Source organism: Bradysia coprophila, chromosome III (genome assembly GCF_014529535.1).
Source record: "Bradysia coprophila strain Holo2 chromosome III, BU_Bcop_v1, whole genome shotgun sequence".
Taxonomy (NCBI): Eukaryota; Metazoa; Arthropoda; class Insecta; order Diptera; family Sciaridae; genus Bradysia; species Bradysia coprophila.
In genome coordinates, this window is record NC_050736.1 from 3,147,444 (window position 1) to 3,168,163 (window position 20,720).

The 20,720-nt window shown below is 32.9% G+C and overlaps 2 protein-coding genes across 3 annotated transcripts in view; one reads left to right on the plus strand and one right to left on the minus strand.

The window, feature by feature from the left end:
- The window catches only part of LOC119075621, a 76,896-nt gene extending 56,383 nt beyond the window's left edge, over positions 1–20,513 (minus strand). Inside the window, exons 1-2 of the mRNA XM_037182102.1 lie at positions 19,788–20,513; positions 209–944 (exon numbers count right to left, since the gene is read on the minus strand). Coding sequence (XP_037037997.1) covers positions 209–810 — 602 coding nt within the window. The 5' untranslated portion in view covers positions 811–944; positions 19,788–20,513. The remainder of the gene's footprint in view (positions 1–208; positions 945–19,787) is intronic.
- Positions 11,437–12,798, plus strand: LOC119078022. 2 transcript variants are annotated; one of them, XM_037185418.1, is made up of 4 exons: positions 11,437–11,589; positions 11,658–11,721; positions 11,780–11,983; positions 12,052–12,796. In XM_037185418.1, exons 2-4 carry the CDS (start codon positions 11,664–11,666, stop codon positions 12,285–12,287), a joined length of 498 nt encoding a protein of 165 aa, XP_037041313.1. In that variant the 5' UTR covers positions 11,437–11,589; positions 11,658–11,663; the 3' UTR covers positions 12,288–12,796. The 2 variants fall into 2 exon arrangements, with proteins under 2 accessions (XP_037041313.1, XP_037041324.1); XM_037185429.1 differs by having other exon boundaries at positions 11,474–11,721; positions 12,052–12,798.
- Positions 20,514–20,720: the final 207 nt, after the last annotated feature.

The window sequence follows — 20,720 nt, forward strand, 5'->3', positions numbered from 1 at the left end:
TCCAGCAATAAACTTGTAGTAAACTTGAAAGGTGGATAAACGAATTATTTATATGCCAAGATTGTAGTCCCTTGTTTGAATGTATTTTATTACAGTCCTACTGTTTTAGATGCAAATAACTTAACCATTCAGCAGTTTTTTAACGGACAACTCTACATTGTCATTGTAATAAATCTTCGTCCTAAATTCAATCCACATTTTCACTTACTTCTTTATCCGGTTAGAACATTTTCGCCCACTGTCCTCCGACCCACTTGGATTATTTTCATCAGTGGAAACGATTCTAGAACTCCTTCCACTCTGTTCGTGAGCACCGCATTCACAACTTTGGCATACATTCTGTGAACTGGCACTCAAATTGTATGGAATATATGAATGATGACCCACATTCGAATGATGTTGAGATGCTAACATATGTGTCTCGGCGGCAGATTGATTGGGTTCATTGTTTTGTTCATGTTGTGCTGGCTGTGACATTTGATGTTGCCTGGATAGTCCAAATCCTGCATTTTGCGTACTACTGGATTGGTTGTGATGATGATGATGATGGTGATGGTAATGTTGTGGTAATACGTTGTTGGAGATATTGTGATGATGGGTACATGTGCAATTGTGTTCTGGTGTTGTTTCTATGGATGAGGTGTTTGTCAATTTAGCAGCTGGTGGTGGAACTGGTCTGGTGGTGGCTATTTTTGGCACCGGGGGTGATATTGGTCGCTGCATTTGTTGATTATGCATACAGCTATTAAATGTACTCGCTTCACCCGCGGCTGAAGCTGATTGTGAACTTCGACGATCTTGTAAAGACATTTTTATGAGCAAAAAATAGCTGTCGGATATAAATTTATGACATCATCCATCATATAAAGGGTAGTTTGCTAATGCGTGATATATCGTTTCGCTTTAGTATACCAGAATGCTAAAGATGTATATGCTTGGGTAATCTGTGAACGAGAAAAAGATGGTTTTACGTTTTTGAATATGCTGTTTTCTACAAAAAAAAATTATAAAAATTTCTCTGCTATAAGCATTACTTATGCACATGCGGAGGATAACAACAACAAAGATATGCTAGCATCAGCTCTACGATATGGTGAATGAGATCTTTTTATATTATGATAAATTTGCGTGTTTTTATTTCGGTACAAAGCACATCTTGTGTGATGCTATAAAGCATTCTTGTACGTTCGAGAGAATATGGTATGTGTAAGAGGACTTACATATATGGGAACGATAGCTTTGAATAGAATTTATTATTACAAATTCCTAGTAAGATTAAACATTTAATATTGTGGCGATATTTACTTTTGGCTCTAGAAAGGATTCGTAGTATATACGAGGCCCTTAGTGGGTCATACAAGGGTAATTGTTAAATTGAAATTCACTCAACAATTTATGATTCCTACGTCCCGTCTTCTATTTTAGCAATATTTAAATCCAAGTGAAGGAAGAGAAAGCGTCTGACAAGAATACAAAGACCCTAAGGACATTTTAGTGACATTTTTCTGGCCGTTTCTCCAAAAATGTGAATCATGGTGTCTTCTACGTCACTAAGTCCTACGTGTATTTTCGATTATGAGGCCAGGAAAATGCAGCCAATATACTCCGTATTGATATTTACATTTGAGTCTAAGACCAGTTGTTTGTATTAAAAGAGTCTCCGAAACGAGCTGGTAAAAACCTCCCAAGATCATGATTGAAGACAAGTTGAATCCATCCCAATCTAATACATGATGATTTAAAGATAAAAGATGTGATATTGAACAGACTAAATTATAAGTATTTCCAGTTCCTGAAATTCTGTAGTACGCATGCATATTAGTTGACAACTGCTTTTTTTATAAAACCCAATCCTAAGTGTTCTGATCTAGCAGTTTAAATTCCCATTGCTCACAAAATAAAACCAAAAAATTTACGGTCAGATCAACATAAAAACTTATCATTCTGTCAAATGATAAACATATTTCTCATGCTTTTCAACAATTTATATATTTGGTTTATATTTTGCTCATCATCTCGTTCTTATAAAGCAGCTATACAACGTCACGAACAGAAGAGCAGAAAAAAAATTTAAACCTAATAAAAACTCTGATCATATCAAGAATTTTGCTTGGTCGAGAAAGATATTTATCGCATCATTCTATATACGGACCACTTAAATCCGTTGATAAAATTTAGAATGAAAATAAATTCTTTACTCAAAGCGTATAAAGAGATGTGAATAAAAAAAAAATTGTTGCGTATAATATATGGTGCAGAAATGATGATTGAAATTGTAAAAATTAAACAGGTTTTCGGCATTTTCTTCTGATTTAAATAAGAACAGTCTGCTGCTGCATATTTGAATTAAGGTATTTCGTCGTTTTACATCACTGATATAATTGCTTTAATCCTCACATTTAATTCTTATCTTTTGAATTCACACTTCGCAGTCTGAAAATAATTTATTCTTTCGAGATTGGGCTAACGTAATTGATAGCTTTGAGTTTAGACAGAGCAAAAATCTGAAAGCTTAACTTAACGAAAGCTTCGGAATGGGGTGTGCTTTTCATACAATTTGGTTGATCAGACATCAGTTGTTTAGTTTATTGGTTTATTTGCTTTGTTGTAGCTTCGATATTCTCGTAATTTCTTTTTTTTTGTACCCGCAGGGTAATATGTGTAAAAACTAAAGAAGTAAAAGATTTTGTAAAAAAATTGATCAAATGGAAGTAACAGATTCAAAATTTCTAATGATACTGATAGATTCAATAGATTTCGTCAGTTTGAGCCGACCACTTCTGATCGATACTGATGCTTGCCGTCCGTAAAAAAGGTTGCTTGATATCAGAATAATGAAATTAAAATAAATTCAGCTTCCATTAATGGAATCTGCAAATAGATTTTATAAATCTTCGAAAATTTAATAATAATAAAACAATATTCCAGACGCGGTTCCATGGTATGAACAATTTTTATTATCAAATTGTGCATTTATTTCAAGTTAAATTTTATTTAACATTGTAGTTCATATAAAAGCACAAATTGAATGAATGAAAGTGCACGAATGTCGTAAAATACAACTAAACCGACGAAGAAAAAAAAACGAAACATAAAAGAAGGAAAGAAAAAATAAACTTAAAACGAAAAGATGATTGCACAAAGGTTTCGTTTCAAATCATGTAGAAAACAACTGCTTGTGCTTCTGCTTGAGATAATAAAAAAATATAATATTTACATAACCATAAAAAGTAATAATAAAGCGAGCGAATTCTCTTCTGTTGATTTTTTTAATAAACTGAAGATTCAGATATGTTTTTTAACATAACTTCGTAAATTTTTTAACTTTTTCGATCTTTTTTTCTGTTGTAACGAAGCCGTTCGGCGTATCGCATTTTTATAAATGTATAAACTGCATATGAATTTGAAAATAATTCTTCCCTTTCATTTAAGAAACTATTTTCCAGTAATTTTCTGCACGCAAACTCAAAACCACCATTGAGCAGTTGGTATTTTAGCCAACCGAAACGAAAGGAAAAATAGAAACATCAGTCAAAAACAATTACAAAACTTGTGATGTGTGTCTTCTTGCCTGCAATTATACTTTCGACTTCTTAACATTATTCAATAAATAAAGAGGAACTTAAATTACATCCTAATCTGTTTATATTTCTCGTTATAAAAAAATTTAATGCGGAACGATGAAACCTTAAATTGAACGTGTATTTAAATAAACGAGCGTGGGGTTGTCCGTCGACTATAAGTTAAGTGCTTATCTGAATTTGTTTATGAAAGTTTTAAAAGTCTTGCATTCTTGTTTCTTGTTACATCGAGATACATACATTGCATAGTTATAAGAACTTTTACTATTTTTACTTAAAATTGTAATTTTCTTCTGATTTTTTTACAGCAAATAACTGTTACTCTTCGTTTACCCTTTCAGAAACGGCAAATCATCTGTTATCAACAACTCTGATAAAAAAAGAGACAATGATCTACTGGTCTGGTGTGTTCTAATAGCAACAATTTTTGTTGAAACTAATGAAGTAAAAGATTTTATGAATTATATCGATACACTACATGTTTTAAAATGTTAAGCTTGAACATTTGAATGACTAATTAAGTATGTCTTGCTCCGGTAGGTCTACAGAATATGACGAAGAAGGACAGTTGTCAGCTCGGTTGTCTCAAGCTCGATTTAAAATGCATTTTGGAATGCGGGGAGTCTGAATGCTGATTCTGATCGATATATTTTACGAACACATCCTCATGACGGTAAGAGCTTGACGTCAAAAGGTATTCGTAGCAATAGTGCCAGATTTATAGGCCTCAATACAACCGCCACGCCTAATAACAAAGTTCCATTACCTGAATTTATTTATTATTCCATCATTTTGTTTTCTCATTTATTATTCGTCGTAAATCCATCAAATGAACTCACGTTTCTGATTCGAAGCATAATTATAACGAACACGAATTTATTTGTGTGGAAGAAAACCAACACCACCTTAGGCGCCCAATTTGCTCTCAACAAGCGCACCGTGTAACCATTTAAAATTAAATTTTTTATTATGTGTGCAATGAAATAAACGAAATTATAACGCAAAATCCCATCAAATTTCGGTTGTTATTTTATCTGCACCAATAAAATGTTGATGGATGGACATGAAGGCCAAATCAATATGTGAAAAAAATAAACGAAAAAAAAATGTTGACTGACTGAAGTTGCGAATACAAACCAAATATTCAACCGATTAAATGAATTGTTGCGATACGACTGCTAAAATATTTATGATCTTTATTAAATCTTGCAAAGTGTTGAAGTTGATAGTCAATAATTCATTCGAAAGAATTCTAAATGGATACTGTCATGTCCTGAATTTATTTTTGCTTATATAGATTGTTTTAGATGGTATGCCCATTGGGGAAATGTTTTTATACAAATTGAATATATGCTCGTTATTTTGTTTGTTTTGCTTTACCACACACTGCAAAACGTTTTTATGAAATATTCGAATTCATTTTAATGTTCGCTGGAAGAACAAGGAGAAGAAAACTTTATAAAAACAAAATTTATTCTTAGGCGTGTCGACAACGCATGTTTGCATCTATGTTAAACATTCATTTTAAACCTAATATTTATTTCACCGATATTTAACTTTTGAAAAATTGTCAATTATTCGATCGTTAAGCACGGCTATAAAGAACAGACTTTCCAAGAAAAGTTTTTCCGATTTTTTTTCCTCGTAAGTTTCATACAAAGCTGTGTACGTTTTATACCTTCAGTAGAGCACAATTTGATATTCTAAAAAAGGAAAAGAGAAACGAGCACTTCCATAGAATGTCTTCCATCGAAAGTATAAATTTCCGGATGTAATGTTGCGTGGAAAGATTTTGTAAACGCCACGACATTTTCTTGTGACAATCGAAAAGGATTTACTGGAGTAGTACAGAAGTGATGTATGTTGTGTATTTAAAAAGTAATTTTTGTATTTTTCATTTGTCGAGATCTTTAGTTAAATAGCCTGTAATGGTGATCTGTGAAGTTGCAGTCTGTTATATTGTTCATTTATGACCTGGCTTTTAAGTTCTGTGAACAATTTTTCTGCAAAACCATAGCACTCTAGCTCCAAACATCAATACTCCAATGGGAGATGTAAAATTTGGAATCTATTATACGCATTTTTAATTTAGATTTAATCAGTTAGGGTGATCATTTCTGATATTATACGCATACTTGCATACAAGGATACAAAGCTGCATGTGATCGCCGAGTATGTAAACTACAAAATTACAAAAAAATTAATTTTAACAGAAATTGTAACGAGTCATCATTTGTTATCGACAACGAAGACAAAAATAATACTTTGCTCTAAATATCATTCTCTTATATTGAAAAATGTTTGTTATAACAAATGAAGTAGAAGATCTCCTATCGAACATAATGTAATACTTTATACTTCAAACATGGAAGTAACAGATTTAAGGAATTCTTATTGCTTATTACTTATTGTGTTAAGAGGGCTCACCCCTTTTTCATAGCACAAAACCGAAAAAAGTGTCTGAAAATTGCAGTGATATATCTTAGGGTACAATACAATGAGGCTTATGGGTTCTTTACACACTTAACTTATACCTTTTTGGATGTAATAATGGTTTCTGATTTTCGGAAAAAAAATTAATTTATTGTTTTTTAGCCTTCTAAAATACCTGTTTTCAAGCGAATTATTCAATAAATTGCACATATTTCTCTTCACTTCACACAGCAATTTTCATAATACAAATGCTTACTTCACAGATTCTTGTCCATTGAATCTGTTGCTTTAATGATTTCACTTTTGCTAATTTTATTTTGTAGTTCACAGAAAACAAATAAAAATAATTGAAACTGAAGCGAACAGACAAGATTGCGGCAGCCATTTTTATCAGTTGAGCTGAAATTTGTTTTTTTTTATATTTCACCTATTCAACGTTAGGTGGCACCATGATTCGGTTCTTTAAAAAACTAAATGGATGTAAACTCTTAACAAATCTAAAATGACATGGTGAAGAAAGGCTCGTTCATAGAGTAAAATAGACATTTTTAAAGCATTCCCCAATCCTCTATCCTATTTTCTGTCTCTCACGCAAGGGAGGAACCTTGGACCATTGCCAATTTTATGAATACCCTAGTAAACTAGTTGATAGTCGCAAGAATTTAGTTTTTCATTCGAGAAGTGTTTGCGAAATTGTTTAACATAGAAAATTATCACCAACACAATTCATATGTACAAGAGTTAAGCTTGAAAATCACCTACTTACATCTTGTCAAATTGGATGGATGCTGAATTGTACTCGATTTTATGAAATAGTAAAATATAAAAATAAACGAAAAGTGAGGCACTAAAATGTACACTTCACACAACAAGAGGAAAAACTGCAGACCCATAAAACAACTTAAAGCTTCAATATTTTAAGCGACGCGCTGTGACAAGTTACACATTACAGATCTCTATCTGCTACAACATAAACACAATTTCCTTGTTTCTTTCAGTCTGTGTGTTCATTTTTTATCCTTATTTTTTTGATGCAGGTAGGTACATATTTTAAACATACCGTCATTTTGGAATTTCGTTTTATTTTATTTATTTTTTCCTTTTATACTTTTTCTAATTTACTTGCTTTTGTGTGTCACAGCTAAACAACAAACAAAAAGGTTTCTTTGAAGTTTTTATGTTAGTAAAAGAAAATCCAGTCTGAGTATAGTTGACGTCAGCTTCGAAATTCGTTCAACAATCTTTCATAAATAAAAATGAGAAACGAAAGCAGAACGGTACAGAGTACATCGTACGGTTTCATTTTTTAATCAACGACTCTGGCTAACATATTATTCCAAACAAACCCAAAGTGACAACCTTCAGGGTTATAGAAAGGTCGTTTGTGATATTCAATCAAAATGAAACAAATGGGAGTTCAAATCAACAAGTATCACTATTTGTTCTATTGAATGGATAAATGAAATTGTAATAGCGTAGTAGTGACACACTAGACCTATAAACTAAAGATCTTAATTTATATTTTGTCCACTCAGGTCACAATATTCGGGTTGAAATATTACCATCGTTGGCCCTATTACCCCATAAATAATTCATTTCTCTCTTTTGCAAAGTTTGTCTTCAATTTACTCAAAAAGGTACCATAAAGAACCAAAAGGCAATCATGAAAAGAGTAAATGAACAAACATTCAGCATATAGTCGGACAATGTATGTTCAGCATCGACAATAGCAAAAAAAAATATAATAAAAAAAAAATTCTCCCATAAATTCTATCCTTGCAATACAAAATAATGAAATATCAGTATCTATATATTCGTCACGTTTTCTAATAACATATAACAAAGTTTTATTTAACGTTGTTACGTGCATTGTTAGCCATTTCTATTATGTTTTATGTGAAATACTTCAGATTTGCTACCTTAATTGATTAATTTTTGTTCCCTTTTCACTCTTTGATCGAACAATTTATTTAGTATATTCGGTGCTATTAGTTAACGCAAGAAAAACTGCAGATAAAAAGTTATTTGAACTCTTTATGTGGCCGCTGCGGATAGTAAAATAGCTTTGAGGAACGACTAATCATTTTTACTATAGACAACAGCGACAAAAATAAGTGATGGTCTACATACCAGATGCTCTTATATATCAAATAGCCATACGAAGTAAAATATTTTGTTTAATGCATATAACAAATGAACATCACGATACGTGTCCCGTTTCTAAAAGGCATCTAAGGCATTTTAAAATTAATTTTTTAATATTTTCTTAAATTATTATCAAACGATCTTTTCGATACTTAAACTGAGAACCATCGACAACAAAAATCTACGATGAGCTTTAACTGGCATAGAACAACAAAATCCTATTTTAAGGGAATTGAAGGCATCGGGGAATGTTTCGGGGAAACTTTTGGTAGCGAAAAATCGTGTGCGAGTTCACCTTTTACGTAGTTGAAAAATGCGTTGTTTTAGCAGCGTGTGCCAAATTACCCCATGCCGAATTGAATTCCCTACATTCTCAAAAAATCCTTAAATTTCCCGAAAATTCCTAAATATATCTTAAGATAAGAAATATTATTTAAAATTAATTGTCTGGCTTACCAAGATCAAAAACAACTAAAAATCCACAGGCTCTTCAATATGAGGTGAATAAATAAATAAAAATTCTAAGCAATGATGGGATTTACTTCTCTTAAAATAGGCCCTGAGGGCAATAAAAAAAAATAATCAGCGACATTTTAAACAAAAAAAGTAACAGATTTAACTAATACGCTTGCTGGTGTTTCTTACATACCCTTCCCCCTTAAATCTGAGATAAAAATATTCATGATTCATTTTCCAACTATAACACAAACAAACCCTAAACTTCTATTTCAATTCAAATTAATCAATATAACGTTTCACTGTGGCGAAAGGTTATTTTCTATATCATTCTGCCGTAATTGATTTTCCCTGTTGAGATTAACGATAAGTTGCTATCCAGTGGAAGAGGTTAAGGGTTCGTGAAAGAATATGAATACCTAACGTATATCAATTGTGCCAATATAACCATTTCTTTGTCTCTATATTACGATATATAAAGCAAGAAATGGTTATTCGAGAACTTTTCCTTTGGTCGTTGACAACTTATCAATGACAAAATACATATAAAGTTGATTTATAATTGACTGAATAAAGCCACAAGTACCTAAAATCAACTAGACTTTAGACGAAAGTATTCAATACCGAACATTTTTAATTTGTGGTTTATGTTTCGCAAAAGACCAACTAATTGAGAATTTCACTGGCGATGCTATTCAATAAAATGAACATTTCTTTGGCTACACAAAATGAACAAAAGACAAGACGTTATCCATCTAAGTTTCGCCAGTTTCACGTTTTGCCAGCACCAGACACATGAGGTAGAAACTGGGTTATCGATCCCAGAAAAGTGAATGTGTAACATTATATCGCTTATCGCCATACTATATATAGTTTGAGCAGAACAAAAAGTTCTGATTCAAGTAAAACGAACCGAACAAAGAGATCCTGATGCTTTTCTTGCTTAATTTGAATGAATACGAAATTTCTTGCTCATTTTATCAAGATCAGATTCCTGCTTTATCCATTCTGTATTTTATATCTCAAAATTAATGTTGAAGAAAATCAGTTTCTTGTTATACTAAGTATTTTCTTTGAATCGTTCACTCGTTGTTAATGAATATAAAGCTCTGAATGTAATTATTCAATGCCGAACAATGTCTACGCCACACACGAAAATACAAAGAAAATTTTGGTAATCAAAACTTCCATATCAATGACTAAGCAAAACGTTTAAGAGTTGTTTTTCTTTCGATGTTCTTTGTAAATAATTAAATACTGTACGGTACATTAATTGGATCCATTGAGCTGTTAACGAGCTACCGTATACAGAATCGAAAAGCAACTTGAACCAAAACTTTCATTGCTCTTCAACATGAGAATTAAATTTAAATTTAAATTAATTAAAAATCGGGATCGACTATACGGAACGAAAATATATTTTTATTTAAATAAATAATTAAAAAAACTTTCACAACGAGGACATTCGATTTTACTCTTCCAGTAAAACTTTCAAAATATATATCTTAATAGGTAGTTTATAAGAAGAGTCTCCATAAAAGTTTTGATAGAAATAATTCATTTAAATCAGCAATTTGTTTAATAGAACACACCGAAAGTTTAATCAGAATTTATAATATCCATGGCAGATATTATGTAGAAGTGATTTGTTGAAGTGATCTCGATGTACATACATAAATGGGAAATATAAATTTCAGCGCTTTGGCTTAGTGCCGAATATTATTTTCCCTATTTAAAGTGGTGTTTACAACTCGTTCAAAGAGTGGAATTGAATATGAAAGGTTATTAATTTACTGATCTTCTATACCATACTACAAGTAATATAAATTTTCAAGTGTCTGGCAAATAATTTATGTTCGCATACATTGTGTATAATGTTGTGCTTGCATGTGTGCTTTATTGTTTGGTACATGCTGTCGTCTTTTTATGAGATTAAGAACATTAAGGAAGGTTACATCCTTCCACATCGACAGTTTTTCAATATTAATTTACGTTGTACATGGTACTAAGCAGCATGATAGCAGAGCTAGTCATATTTGGAGCAATGACGGCAGCAATTTGTTGATAAATCGTACTGTTCGTTCAAGTTGGAACAAGGATTTTATTTGACGTAGAAACTAATGTTTTTGCTTAACAACACCATATCAACCGAAAATCCAAAATTTTTAAAAATTAGCATGTACCGCCGCCATATCTTAGAGAAGAACATTACATATGTAGGGTAATCGTACCAATGCTCGGACAAGAATGATTCGTCGGACACATTTTATTCTCTCATTTATAAAAAGTCTTTGAATGAAAGAACATTAGGTGACCGATGAATCATTCTTGTCCGAGGATTAGTAAGCTTACCCTATCGATCGGTTATTTTTAGAATAAATTTTAAATAGAAAATATTATTCTCTAGTGCCTTTCAATAGCAGCCGGACGATAAAAATATTTCGATTTCGTGCTACTATCGCAAACATTTCGATAAATGAAAATATCAACGATGATGTTACGGCAGCTAAAGTAAAATGTACTAGAGAGTAAAAACTAGCTACCTGAATTGGTCTTCGCGAATTTTTCTGATTTCATAATTGATCATCCATAGACTAGACATATATTTACATCAATAAGCTCGCAATATTCATAATTGGTGTTTATGGCCTTCAAAACCGAAAAAAAATCTTATGGCGTGGTATACGATAGATTGTGACTGCTCACACGACAATGAAAAGTAAAGCGAATTAGATACTTACGATGTTACGTAATAACAGATGAATATTTTTACGTAGGTGCATCCAACAGTTTTGACCTCGACATTAGCATTCTTACACCTTACACAACTCCGAATTTATCAATATTATATCAGAGATGTGAATGTTTACGAACAGAAAACATTTTGTTAGAGAGACCAAAATAGCCGTCACACATTTGTGTGTTTAAATCAGTTCAAGTCTAACGTTCTAAATAAACGAACGACGTTTGGCTGGTAAAATTTATTTCGCTTGAAATTTGATGAAAATAATTGTGTTGTCGGTGTAGCAGTAGCATACATAGTTTAACATGTCAACCCAAAGTCTTGGTTTGGCTTTGTTGAGCCTGATGTTAATAGCATCGCAAGGTCGGTGATTTTCGTTAAATATTTTAAGAAGTCTTACTCTATTGTACCATCATCATAGCGTTTGCCTTAAAATGCTGGAGCTGTCACTCAGATTGGCCAGATTCAGAGTTTTGTCAAGAAAAACTGGATATGTCGTTACTAACATCACAGCAAAGACACATGATTGTTAAGGAATGTACTCCACCAAAAGAATCAGTAATTGTTTACGGCATATTTTACGCTGAAAAAATGGTGTCAAGGTGTAGGATACAAACTGTGAGTGGTAAGTATTTTTCAAGGTCAACTTTCATTCAAGTTCAATATCAATGTAATGGCTTGTATTCGATTCAGTCAATGGGGAAAAAGTGCACTCCCGTGGTTGTGTGGTTGAAGCTGAAAATGCAAGCCGTAATGACTGTGTCGGACGAAATGTTTTGCCGGGAATGAAAGTCTTAGCTTGTGAAACCTGTCAAGAAGATGTTTGTAACGAATCGTTCAGTCCGCCTTCAGTCAGTGCAGGCATTAAGACAACACTTTCAATGCAGCTCGTTTCATTTCTTTTCGTTATTGTATGTTTGTTGTTCTGATACAAGTGTAAGTGATTAAAATACTGGAAAAATGGTTATTTATGACATTGAGCGCAAAGTACTTTGTTAGGCTCTTATAAGGCCTAATAAAGTATTTTGCACCGAGATTCATACACCGATCCAACAGATGGCATTGCAGTTTACAAATTTTGCACATTATGATGCTGAGTTGCATAAAGTAACCGAATAACATTAAAATTTTGTCAGCAATATAAATACAGTGTGATACACTTAAGTGACAGTGTGATAACTAGTCAGTTGTTAACTTACGAAATTACTTTGAATAATATCCGAATTAAGACAAGTTCATAAAAGCTGGAAATTGAATAAAACTTTAATTAATAAATAAATTTAAAAATTGCTTTTCACTAAATGAAGTGCCGCAACTCAAACTAATTGGACTCATAGAGTTAGTACATCTGTCGTTCCATTTTACCTTATATTTTACAGACACCTGTATCGTCTGTTATCCACAGTAACGAGATAAATAAACTCCGACTAAGATGATTTTATATGGCAATAAGTACCATTAGTAACATAATGAAGTAAAAGATTTTTTATCAATCAGCTGAAAATATTTTGATCACACGAAGTAACAGATTCGTTAGTTATGCCTACTCAACGCACTACAAGAACTGTGTTAAGAGGTTCCGAGCGTACGCTGAAATTGTAGCCTACATTTGTGCGTTTCGAAATTTTTAATCGCTGATATCTTTTTACGAGAGCCCTTTTTGAAAAATGTACGACCACATTTTCGAGTAAAAATATGTCAGCTTTGAATAAAAAATAAAATTGTCTGTGAAAGTGTGCTTTGAGAAAACTGTACCGATGCCCCAAATTTGCATCAAAGGTACACTTTTCTCAAAGCACATGGAACTTTCCAGGGCCTACTTTTTAGAAACTTTTAGAGATAATCGAGAAATTCAAGAAACTTTGAGAAATTCAAGAAACTTCGAGAAATTCAAGAAATTTCAAGAAACTAATTTCTCGAGTTTCTTGAAGTTTCTCGAATTTCTCGAATTCGAGAAATTTTAAGAAATTCGAGAAATTTCAAGAAATTCAAGAAATTAGTTTCCAAAAAGTAGGCCCTGGAACTTTCACAGACTATTTTATTTTTTATTCAAAGCTGACATATTTTTACTCGAAAATGTGGTCGTACATTTTTCAAAAAGGGCTCTCGTAAAAAGATATCACCGATCAAAAATTTCGAAACGCACAAATGTAGGCTACAATTTCAGCGTACGCTCGGAAGCTCTTAACTGTCATTTGACTTCTTATTTTGTATTGAACGTCAGTAACGCAGTTGCTCATACCAACAAAAAAAAACTAAATTTATATCAGAATTGTGTACTTCTGCGTCTCATTTAATTTCTATTCTTTTGCATGTTCTTGGAGTGCGTCTGTAATATATGTGCTAAGTTATTATTAATACTCGTGCTGGAATTTCATTATCTCCGTGTAACGTTTATATCGAGGGGTTGCTCACTTCGCTGATTAACATGATTAACCACTTGTTAATCAAGTGATTAACCACTCAATAGTCAAGTCAAACGTCTTAAATCAGTTTCTAATCATAATATTTAAATAAACGAGGAATAGCGATTTATCAAGTGTAATCAACGAAATTTCACTGATTAGACGAGATCCAATTTTTGCGTAATCAAAGTGAGCAACCCCTCGGTTTATATAGTTAAAAAAGGAATTTAGCGCTGTACATTTTTGGTTTTACATTTTTAATTTTCTTATTTTAAAGAAAAAGTGGGCATAAGTGCGAACTCGATTTTCAGCATTTTTCGACTAACTGAGAAGGATTCTTTTGAATTTAGACTGACCGAAATCGGCGCTATTTTTTCCGTGCCTTTTTTTGTACCTTGGTGCTTAGGCCCCAAAACCAGTCTCAGATATTTTTCATCTTCCATACCTGGCTGGTGGTAGGTGGCCAAAAACGAAAAATGGCGTTTCGTAGTCCGGATTTCATTTCCGTAAGATGGCGAGGATATTGGACTGGCGTATATGAGTTCGTTAGAAAGCTGAGATCAAGTACTCCTGGGGCAAATATTAACTTTAAAAAATTTGATGATAAACGGCCTAAAATGTGACCTCCGGAAAATTTTTCAGAATCGATGGAACCTCGGTGAACTTTGATGAGGGCTGTGACCTCACTAATTCAATTATTTGATTAAATTATTATTTATTATGAATGTGGAGGACCTCAGCTTTACAGCTTTACAGCCTAACCAGGCATATCTAAAAAACTCCCGGAAAAAAAGCGCCGATTTTGGTCAGTCGAAGTTCAAAAGAATCTATCAATATTCGAATTGGGTGCGAACTCGATCTTGGGTACTTTTCCACAGACTGAAAATTGGAAATGGGTGCAAACTGCGAACTCTTTTTTTTCCATTTGTAGAGCGACAGAAAATTGGAAATAGTTTCACCTTAGTGGAGATACCTGTATCCCTGATATAAAACTGTATCCCTAGTATCTTGTAAAAGGAAAATTCATTCCTTCTATATCTTCGATACAAAGTGCTTTATTGAATAGTTCTTAAAATTTTGAGCACTTTTTGATAAACTGAAAAAAATGTAAAATCGAAATGTATGGGATCGGCACCGTATACATAAAGGCGGATACTCATAACCATCTAATGCCAGTTGAGAATACTATATTTCGTAATATTTAACGAAAGAGAAAATATGGTATTCTCATTTCATGCGAAATATGTAGAATTGCAGAATTCTGAATGTTCAGTATTTTGTCGATTCTCATGTCAATTTTTTTCATATCTTGTGCGTCATATGTTCTACACATCTAACTATCGTATCGTTCAGTTCAATATCGTCGTATTTTTTGGTGCAAAATTGTTGGGAATTGTTGGGCTACGTTCGATAATTCATTCGATTAATAAATATCGATTATTTCCTTAGAATCGATTACTGATATTTTCAAAAAGAATGTAATTGATAATCGGTAAATATCGATTGATAATTCGATTATTAGTCGATGTTTATCGACTATCGATAAAGCATTCGACTGATTTTGTATCGATTATATCGAACTATTACCATCGATTGACGATATTGTTCAGTGAACATACCTATATGAAAGGAGTTAACTTTGGGAGTACCACCTTTTTGTTTACAGTAAAGGCTCAATTGTTTTTAGAGTCTAAAGAGATGTTGATTATCATTCAATAGCTTAATTTAGAACATAGATACATGTCGAATATATCAAATCTTTTACATATCGTTGAATGAGGTGTGACTCTTTAACCATTTTTTTGTAATTTAAAGTTTTAATAGAGTGATATATCGTTTCGTTCACACATTTGGGTTTGGGTTGACCATTATTTGAAGTCAAAAAATTCATATAAAATTAAGATTTATGTGATGGCAATTAATTACATCTTTTTTTCGGTAATATTTTATTCGGTAAACTTTCAAATTCGAAATGACTTTAAAATTATTTGAAATAAATTACCAGATAGGAAGTTAATATAATGTTATATGACTTGTACTATGAGAAATTCCAGTGATTGATTTTGTAAACGATAACTTGCTGTTATAAATAACAAACGTATGTTTTAAGATATAAATCACAGACATGTTCTCAGCCGAAAAGTTTCAGTCCATATAAATAAGTCCATTCGATCTTTTTTTTACTCTGAAATATTGTACCGCTTTGATATTTACACTTTGGCTTTTTCGAAAAATCATTGCTGGCTGATAGAATTTAGATTGAAATTTACAATGACTTTTAAAAAGTGAGATTTACGAAATATTGCTTTATTGTTGAATGTATCGAAGCTTTGCTGATCGCTTTGAATAGCTAGAGTGATTGGGTAAAAGAAATGTTGAACTAAGATAGAAATAATTTGAATAAATCACGCATTTTACGCATTGTGCTATTGTGCAACGAAGCGGATGGATAAAAGGTAGTCTTAGTCACATCCATCGGACCAACGCAATTCAAGCATGAGTGGTACTCTAACAGATTTTGACATTTACCTAAGAAATTCGTTCAGATTCGTTCTTCTTAGGGATAGCACCAAATGTGTAACATAACAGCATTACGTACACGCATGACTTTTATAAACTCGTTGTTTTTAATGTGCTTTGATTGTTGATTGTATATTATACAAGTAGATTGTGTTTGATGATCACGAGAGTTAACCGACTGGCCGAAATGGTGGATTAACACCTATACTTGCGTATACTTTTTTGAAGGAAATAGTTGGTGACTCACTATAAATATAGTTGTCAAATAGAGTAAAGTCAAAGTTAAAGGAGCGTTTTGTAATGAACATATTATCTTGAAACGCTTTCGGCGAAACTAAAATTTGGAACAGCTATGTTGCAGCTTCCCGGATACTCCGGTAAATAATAGTAATTGATGGAAATACAAGAAATTGATGGAGTTATAAGGAATTGACCAGTATTGACTAGGAATATGTAAAATTGATGGAATTATGAGGAATTGACTGGAAATACGTGAACTTGATAAATTTTGAGGAATTGACCGGAATTGGCTGGAAATGAGTGAAATTGATGGAATTATAAGTAATTGACTGGAAATACATTAATACATTGTAAGGGAATTGAAAGTAAATTAGACTAAATATAGATAGGTATGATGATCGGAAAAAAGTACCAGGAAAAAAGCATATAGTCACTTTAGCGCAAACAATTTAGCGATTGTCGGGTGGAACCTCCTATTTGCGCTACAGTGCCTATTTGCTTTTTCCAGGAATTTCCGATCATCATACTTATCCTTATTTACTTTCAATTCCTTACAATTTAACGTATTTCCAGCCAATTCCGGTCAATTCCTTATAATTCCATCAATTTCTCGTATTTCCATCAATTTCTCGTATTTCCATCAATTTCTCGTATTTCCATCAATTACAATTATTTACCGGATACTCCGGCAATTCCTTTAAGGGTGTGTAGTCAATTACTCGAGTCGGTTACCCCTCGGTTGATCAGCTGTTGCTGATCAAGCACAAGCTTTACGTTTAATAATTGTATTACTTTGGTCGTACATTTTGATATAAATGATCATATTAGCCGGAGCAAAACGTTGATTTCTCATCGAAGTCTATAACAATACTATGGCTAGCAACATAGGAAATATTCGGAGGGCGATGAAATCGCAATGGGAGTGGACTCTACGCTCTACGTTTCCCATTTTAATAATAGAAATAATCAATGGGAAGAATTCAATTTGATCTGATCCCTATTAACATTTTGTAAAAGGAAAATGTCAATCGACTACAAAAAATAAAGAATTGATCACTAAATAAGTGTATACTATATATGTGCACTGTAGTCGACTGTAGTGTATACATATGGGATCAATATGTGGATCAATTCTGTATATTCTGTGATCAAATCAATCTTCATTTTCGCAGTCATTTCTTATTCTAGAATTATCGGTTTAAATTCTTGCCATTATATCAACTCATTATTATTTGAATTAACATATTTTATGCGGTAGTGAAAGCCTCCAAAGTCACTTGGTTGTTCAGTGCTAATTTTGGGAGAATGAGAGATAGGCTCTTAATGGTAAGGTCAGTATCGTATAAGAAATGGATTCAATAACTGCAAAATTATTTGATTGTGTTTTAGACGCTCGCGGGTCGATAATCTTACATCTCATCTAATTATATCAATTTTAGATTCAGGATGTTAGGTATCGTTATGATTCAGCTAAAAAATTAAATGTTTCGTCTTGAATCAAACACACAAAATCTTCATCAAACTTTGTCACCCAGGCCCGGACTGGTCATACGGTGAATTCGGGGGATTCCCGATGGGCCTTTTGGATTTTTGTATGAGAATTTTTAATTTGTGGGCCTTTTTAAATTGAGTTGCATGGAGCCCCCGATGGGCTTTTTCGAGCCAGTCCGGTACTGTTGTCACCTCCGTTATGACTACTTCTATTAATACTTATTCTACACGAAGATTAGATTAGATTAGATTAGATGGGAGGGTGTAAGCCCAGCACCTAAGCCTCAGATGGGCCTGTTGTGCTATTGTACAAGTCTCTTGATCATATGGACTGTGATCTTACATCATATCTCTCCCGACTTAGATTGTTCACAAATCGACCGTGTGTTAACGTCCCATACGTTGTGAATTCTCCAAGCCGTGGGTGGTATGCGAATACCACAACCATCACTAATTGACCTGTACATTTTCCCAAAGATGGCGCTATCAACATTGTCATGTTGTAGCTCTTTCTACTATTGACATTATGTCGATATGGTTTCTTTTATGGAGAAAGCGAATGTTGGGTTTTTTGATATTTCCGACTTTGTTACGGTTACGGCTATTAGTTTTAGGTAATAGCAAGTGTCTAATCACCATAGGCCATGAGTTGCCTCTTCGTATAAATCGCCATGCCACCATGTGACTGAACTCGTTCTGGCGTTGCAGGTTGTAGCGTTTGAATGATTCGTATTTCGTCATATCCCTTGACATCCATACAACGTATCAATCAATAGATCTGTTAAACCTCGCGGTCATTTTGGAGTACAAGATAGTTTCTGTATCTTGGGATTGTACCACAGCAAATGTGTAAAAATTTGCTATGTGGTTTTGGGGTGTCAAATGAGAACCCGAGGCGTTTGTACCTTACCTGCACTAAAATTGACTGCCAGATGCCATACGGCAATGTGTCATTTTCGTACATTAATCGAGCACGTAATTTAGCATTAGCTTCTGGTAGAGTCGATTGTTAATCCGTACACCGACGCCACGAAGCACATGTTAAATAACAAAGGAAATAACACAATTGTTGATATCGCACAATGAGGCGAGAACAACTTTATTGATCAAAGAGAAAATGACCTACGAGAACAACACTTTGACTTCGTTAATAAAACCTTTAAAATAATTTCACCATTTAACCATTACAGCAAAATAAAAACACCAAAGCCGTAAAAGTTGGCACAGAAATTAGACAAAATCGAAAATGAATTCACACACAGCCACACAAAAGAAACACTTTTAGAGAGCAACGCATAAACACGTCCGTTCTCTGTGACTGTGACTGTGACTCCTCACACGAAAGTCCTAGACTGATTATCTCGAGGACCAATATAGTACAATGCACTAGTTTTGTTAAAATCTAATAATGTAGGCCCTTCACTCTGCTGCATAAGTGAAATAGTAACGAAGGATTCCGTATGCACTATATACATGCCGTGATGCATCGACAATAATGGCAATCGCTACACAACCAGCTTAGCAATTTTTTAGTCTATTTTCTAATCCATAAATGAAATGCAGTTTCCAATACAGTTATGAATGGAGATGGAGAATTGGTACAAATAAGTCTCTTCAAATGAACGAGATAAAAGCACACAAATATTTCTTTGTCTCTCATTGAACAAGAATTCTAAGGATTATACATTGTAACATAATGATGCTCTTATTTTTGTTATGTCTTTCTGGCATTATGTTAAACTAAGTATAGTAAGAAAATGTAACATTATTTACCGCTTAAGAACTCGTTCATTAATCCAACAAAAAAATGATGAGTAATGTTGTCTTCGATCATTAATAAATCTCGTTATTCTCACTTATTGTTGCGGACATTATACACAGCATCTGCTAACAAACATAAAAACATAAAAGGAACTCACTAACAACCGTCAATTATTTATCATTTTAAAAATGACGTGTTCTGTAACCAATTTTCGTTTGAATCAAAACATCTCATTCCAATTATTAAAATCACCGAACAAATTTTTTAAATTAAATAAAAATGTTTTTCGTTTGTTCCACAACAATAGACGATGCATGTAAACGCTTCATTTGTAAATTAACATCGAATTATCACCGAATAATTTAACCATCCAACTAATAATATTCAAATTAAATCACTGAACGATCTTAAACCACATTATATGTATATTCTTCTATCAAAGCACTTTCATTTCAATTTCTATAATGCATTTCAAAACACAAGAATTTCCATGTTAACTTTCTTCATATTCGACAGCACAAAAATATTACCCGAACCAGACCACGAACCATTTCATTCAGAAATCACTTTCAAACTATTTGCTAACTTCCTCGAAGGTAAATTATACTGTGTATAGAACCTTTCATTGTAAAGATACAAAATTGTTTAACCATACACAACATGAGAAAACGTATACACATGTATATGCAAGGCTTTTTCAGTTCTTTGCACATTCACACATTTTTATAGTTTAAAATCATTGTTGATTTAGTTTTTTTTTCTCTTAGAGATCGATTCATTCGTTGGTGGTTGAAACGGAATGTAATATGCAACAGTAAAGAAGTCGATGAATTTAATACACATACAAAACAGGTACCATTTCTTCACTTAAACTACAATGCAATATCGACACACTAGAATTTATGATATCCAATTGTTGAATGTGTATGTACATTCACTATATC